The sequence below is a fragment of the Mus pahari genome, chromosome 10 (assembly GCF_900095145.1).
Source record: "Mus pahari chromosome 10, PAHARI_EIJ_v1.1, whole genome shotgun sequence".
NCBI classification, from domain to species: domain Eukaryota; kingdom Metazoa; phylum Chordata; class Mammalia; order Rodentia; family Muridae; genus Mus; species Mus pahari.
The window spans coordinates 34,178,908-34,185,483 of record NC_034599.1 but is presented as its reverse complement, the minus strand read 5'-3'; the positions used below and the strand labels follow the sequence as shown (position 1 = coordinate 34,185,483).

General features: G+C 37.8%; 1 protein-coding gene across 1 annotated transcript; it reads left to right on the top strand.

The window, feature by feature from the left end:
- Positions 1–648: 648 nt before the first annotated feature.
- On the top strand, positions 649–1,756 carry LOC110327834 (olfactory receptor 150-like). Its single transcript, XM_021207067.1, has one exon. It carries the CDS (start codon positions 715–717, stop codon positions 1,660–1,662), a length of 948 nt encoding a protein of 315 aa, XP_021062726.1. The 5' UTR covers positions 649–714; the 3' UTR covers positions 1,663–1,756.
- The last annotated feature ends 4,820 nt before the right edge of the window (positions 1,757–6,576 follow it).

The window sequence follows — 6,576 nt, the reverse complement described above, 5'->3', positions numbered from 1 at the left end:
CTGCTGAATCAAAATTAAGACTAGCATCAAGCAATAACTCCAGGATTTCTCACTTGGGTTTATTTGTTACTTTTAAAAAAATTGTTCAACTGTTCTGTGACTTCTATTTTCTTACAATACTTAGATATACTGTGAATTGTAATTGCACATAAAAATTTTCTTTAGCAATTCATAGTTCTAAAGATATTTGCTTATATTTATGTACTAGTAGATATTAAATGTACTTGATTTCTAAAGTACTAGCTTTTAGGTTCAATTTTTGTGTCTGATTTCCATAGAAAAATATCTAGAATTACAATGAAGATTTAAATGTTCATTATTTTAGTGTAAAATCTTCAATTCTTTCACCATTAACTGGAATTATGGCTAAGGACCTCTTGTGTATAAAGTTTTTATTTTATCCTGAAATAAAACACCTACCACAAGAAATTCTTAAAAACTAAATTAACGGTGCTAGAATAATTCATCCATGCTAGTATATGGGCACCAATAAAATTAGTTCTTATGACAAGAGTCACAAGTATGTGAATATATGCATGATTTTTTTTGCATGTCTCTTTTCTCCAGGACAAAACTTCTCTTATTGCTTATATAAAAAATAGAAAGGAAGATTATTCGAGATTTGATTTCAGATGGATAATCCATTGAATAATAGAAAGAATACTCGAAAATTTAATTCTGTATAAAAATTTTACATAGAGTTTCCAGAGGACAATGGAAGAAATCAATCATACCTCAGTGGCCGAGTTCATCCTCACTGGGTTAACAGAGAAGCCAGAGCTCCAATTGCCTCTATTTCTTATATTCCTAGCTGTTTATTTGGTTACAGTTGTTGGAAACCTTGGCATGATTGTATTGATTCTGATTAGTTCTCAGCTGCATATGCCTATGTATTATTTACTCAGTAGCCTGTCCTTTATTGACTGCTGTCAGTCCACTGTCATTATTCCCAAAATGCTGTTGAACTTTGTGACAGAGATGAATATCATCCCATACCCACAATGCATAGCTCAGTTCTACTTCTTCTGTGCTTTTGCTGTTTCAGAATCCCACATGTTGGCTGCAATGGCATATGACCGCTATGTGGCTATATCTAATCCTTTGCTTTACAAAGTAACCATGTCCTATCAAGTCTGTTCATTGATGGTATGTGTGGTATATGGTATTGGCTTAATCAGTGCCACAGCTCACACAGTCTTCCTACTAAGAGTGCTTTTTTGTAAGTCTGATATAATAAACCACTACTTCTGTGATCTTTTCCCATTACTGGAGCTCTCTTGCTCTAGTACTTATATTAATGAAGTACTAGCACTCTCCTTCAGTGTATTTAATATTATTGTACCAGCTATGACCATCCTTAGCTCTTACATCTTCATCATTGTCAGTATTCTCCACATTCAATCAACTGGAGGCAGAGTCAAGGCCTTTCGCACCTGTAGCTCCCACATCATGGCTGTTGCAATATTTTTTGGTTCCACAGCATTCATGTACCTACAGCCATCTTCAGTTAGCTCCATGGACCAAGGGAAAGTATCATCAGTGTTTTATACCATTGTTGTGCCTATGTTGAATCCTCTGATCTACAGCCTGAGAAATAAAGATGTCAGAGTTTCCCTTAAAAAGTTACTGCAAAAGATAAGTTTTCTCAAAACAAAAAATTAGATTTCCTTGGAAATAGATTACAGCATATAACTTTGCAATTAGGGGTATGATATAATCTACAAGCAGCCATTAATAATTCTAGATGTGTGACTGTTGTTGGTACATTTTTATTTGGAAGAAATGTACATAAGATGGAATTGGATTCTTAGTTTCAGACCCACAATGAAATCAGAGTTCATGCAGAGATAGTAACTTGATCACCTCCTGAAAATTCTTCAAAGTCTGTGTTTGGGTATATTTACACATATACACACAGCTCTGCTTTGCAGACCTCACTCATTACATCAAATTGGGAATAAATATTTTTGTTCAATATATTTCTTCTTCCTCCGTGTTTTGTAGATGGCCTTCTTGTTTAATTAGCAAAGGTTTCAAAAAAAAAACTGTTTTCTTTCCTGTGTAATATAAGCATTTGAATAAGCAATGTGTAACTCTGAGATTTAAGAGCGTATAGAACTCTTTTAGTAGCATTTCCCATTTCGACTATGTCAAGTCCTCTCAGTCAAGCCCAGGTACCCTGAGAACCATGCTGTTTCCCAGACCTCCACTGACCAGTCTCCTCACTGACTCTCTTCCTCCAACCCCACAACATAATGTCCTTGCCACCATGCCTCTAGGTACACATCTAGCTGTTGGGAGATATATACGACTCCCTGAGTTTACTTGCCCTGTCCAAGGATACCCAACAGAAACATGCCACATAAGGATCATCGAGGTTACAGGCTCTCACAATAACTGCTGCAACAGGAATGTACAGAAACAACCAAATGGCTAAAGGCCACCATAAGAACACAAACAAACAATCAAAACAAACAAAGACAAGTAAATGAGACATCTTCAGAGCACTGCTGTTTTACTATAGCAAGTCCTGAATAGCATGAATGAAGCAGGAGAAAATGACCTTAAATTGAATTTTATAAGGATGATAGAAGTCTTTAAAGAAGAAATACAGGAAACTGCAATCAAATAGTTAGAGGCATTTAAGGAGGAAACAAATAAATCTCTTGAAGAAATGCAGGGAAATACAATTAAACAGGTGAAGGAAATGAATAAAACTTTGGAAGACATAAAAACGGAAATAAAACCAATAAAGAAAAGACAAACTGAGGAAATCCTGGAGATGGAAACCTAAGAAAGAAAGCAGGAACAAATAGAATAGAAGGAATGGGAGAAAGAATCGCAGGCAAAAAGAGACAATAGAAAAAAGGATACACCAGTCAAGGAAAATGTTGAATCTAAAAAATTGCGGACACAAAACCTACAGGAAGATTAGGATACCACGAAAATACGTAACCTAGGAATAATAGTAATAGAAGAAGGTAAAAAGAGTTCCATTGACACTCTCCTATGCTTGCAGACAAGAACCTAGCAGAAGTATTTCCACGGAGGTTTTATCCAGCAGCGATTGGAGGCAAATGCAGAGACCCACAATCAAACATCAGGAGGAGATCAATGACTTTTATGGAAGATAGGAAGATAGAAGTGAGCAAGATAGAGGGGTTAGGGACACCACAAAAAGACCCACAGAGTCAAATATCCTGGGCCCTTGGGCATTCACAGAACCTGGGCCACCAACCCGGGAGTATGCAGAAGCTGGACATAGGCCCTCAGCACATTTGTAGCAAATGTATGGATTTGCCTTCATGTGGGTCCCTTAACAAGTGGAGCTGTGACTGGCTTGCTCTCTGGATATCTTTTCTCTGCCACTGAAGCATTTTCCCCCTACCTGTACTGCCTAACTGAGCCTCTGTGGGAGTGGATATGCTTAGTCCTCCTGGGACAAGATGACTCAGTGCGAGGTGGTACCCCATTGGGGCTCCCATTTTCTGAGGAGAAAGGGAAAAAGCAATGGTGGGAGGGATTTGTAAGGGTGGAACTCTGAAGTGGGGACTGTGTTTGGGATGTAAAGTGAATTAAAAATTAAAAGGAAAGGGGGGGTTGAATGGCTTTATAATCACTTAGATGACACAGCTCCAGGAAGGTATTTCTCATGGAACACACTTGCTTCACTTCAAACTGTGAGCTATAGAAATCTCATTCTTTGAGTTGCCATTGTCAGGTGTTTCCTCATTAGAAGAAGAAAAACAACTAATCTATCTACAGAGAATGAAAAGCCAAAAACGAAAAAAGAAAAATGAAAAACCATATTACTGAATATGGAATCAAAGGACAGGTTCTGTCATAATCCTATCCAGAAGGTGATTACACTATCTTGAAATATACTGGTGGTCTTATGCAATCATTAATACACTATGTATTTTACACTGATCTGTGCATGATTCTTTACACTAATGTTTGAGTCCTCATGCTTCTACAATTCTATATTCATATTCCTTCAAGCAGACTTTTGATATTTTTCTTATATACAACTTTGAGTTTTAGATTCAGAAGTTATACTTTTATTGCATCTTTATTTCTATCATTTATTCACATTGCAAAAGATAAATTAGGAAAACAATTTTCTGACTAGTAAGAACTGTCATTCATAAAGTTTTGATCAATTTTCAAGGACAAAATGAGGGCAGACAAAGAAACCTCCAAATAATAACTTTTTGTCTGCTCTCTTATCACCAGTTAAGCTATTGATTTATTTTTTAAAAAAAGAATGCAAAATTTTATAATAAACATGTTTGCTCCGTTTTTTTTCCTTTTTAATTAGATATTTTCTTTATTTACATTTCAAATGCTATCCCGAAAGTTCTCTATACCCTCCCCTCTCCACCCCTGCTCCCCTAACCACCCACTCCCACTTCTTGGCCCTGGCCTTCCCCTGTGCTGGGTCATATAAGGTTTGCACAACCAAGGGGCCTCTCTTCCCAATGATGGCCGATTAGGCCATGTTCTGCTACATATGCAGCTATAGACACGAGCTNAGGGGGTACTGGTTAGTGCATATTGTTGTTCCACCTACAGGGTTACAGCTCCCTTCAGCTCCTTGTGTACTTTGTCTAGCTCCTCCATTGGTGGCCCTGTGTTCTATCCAATAACTGGCTGTGAGCATCCACTTCTGTGTTTGCCAGGCACTGGCATTGCCTCACAAGTGGCCACTATATCAGGGTCCCTTCAGCAGAATCTTGCTGCATGTGCAATAGTATCTGGGTTTGGTGGCTGATGATGGGATGGATCCCCGGATGGGGTAGACTCTGGATAGTCCATCCTTTCATCTTAGCTCTAAATTTTGTCTCTGTACCTATATCCTTTTATGGGTATTTTGTTCCTTTTTCTAAGGAGGAATGTAGTACCCACACGATGGTCTTCCTTCTCTGTTTTCTTGTGTTTTGCAAAATGTATCTTGGATATTCTAAGTTTCTGGGCTAATATCCACTTATCAGTGAGTTCATATCTAGTGACTTCTTTTGTGATTGGGTTACCTCACTAAGGATGATATCCTCCAGATACATCCATTTGCCCAAGAATTTCATAAATTCATCATTTTTAATAGCTGAGTAGTACTCCATTATGTAAATGTACCACAGTTTCTGTATCCATTCCTCTATTGAGGGACATCTGGGTTCTTTCCAGCTTCTGGCTATTATAAATAAGGCGGCTATGAACATAGTGGAGCATGTGTCCTTATTACCATTTGGAAGGTCTTCTGGTTGTATGCCCAGAAGAGGTATTGCTGGATCTTCTGGTAGTACTATGTCCAATTTTCTGAGGAACCGCCAGACTGATTTCCAGAGTGGTTGTACAAGCTTGCAATCCCACCAGCAATGGAGGAGTGTTCCTCTTTCTCCACAACCTCNCCAGCATCTGCTGTCACCTGAATTTTTAATCTTAGCCATTCTGACTGGATTGAGATGAAATCTCAGGGTTGTTTCGATTTCATTTCCCTGATGACTAAGGATGTTGAACATTTTTTCGGGTGTTTTTCAGCCATTCGGTATTCCTCAGTTGGTAATTCTTTGTTTAGCTCTGTACCCCATTTTTTAATTTCAATTTCTGGAGTCCAGCTTCCTGAGCTCTTACCAATTTGTATCCCCTTGATCTCCTTTTGTTGTCGAATTGCTCTGGCTATGACTTCAAGTACTATGTTGAATTGGTAGGGAGAAAGTGGGCAGCCTTGTNTAGTTCCTGATTTTATTGGGATTGCTATTTTAACAGCATATCTGAAAGCTCTAGAACAAACAAACAAACAAACAACAAAAAAGACACCCAAGAAGAGTAGGTAGCAGGAAATAATCAAACTCAGGGCAGAATTCAACCAATTAGAAATAAAGAAACTTAAGACCTCGTTATTAGAGTAAATGAACAAGATAAATAAACCCTTAGCCATACTAGCTAAAAGACACCAAGAAATTATCCAAATTAACAAAATCAGAAATGAAAAGAGAGACATCAATGTGAGGGCACAAGCTTTATCCTTCGGAGGCTTGTTGCCTCAGTAAAGGGAGATGCTAGAAGCATGAGGTTGGAGTTGGTGAGTGTGTGGGGAAGCACTCTCTTAGAGGCAATGGAAGAGGGGAATGGGTGGAGTGTTTGCAGAAGGGACACTGGGAAGAGGGACAATATTCAAAATATAAATAAATATGATAATTCATAAAAGAAAAAAAACTTTCTCAAAGAGGATAAAAGAAATTCATTTAAAACACATACACTATACACCGAGGCCTGTAACCTTAGTAATTGGTATTTAAAATATTTACAGATCAGGTTTTAATGAAGCAGGGCTTTCTATCAAGATCTATCTTCCTTCCACTTCTCCAAATAGGAGAGTATAAATAATATAGGATTCTACTTTTCAACTTTCTTATTGAGAAAAACCCACTGAAGAGCAACGCTTTCCCAGGAGGGTTCAGAAATATAAATCAGCATCAAATTCCTTGCAAAGGAGGATTCACCTTCATGTATGTGTCATGTTTCTCCAAGTGGAGGAAAACATGTTATTACTTGTTACTGGCATGGTTTTGACAG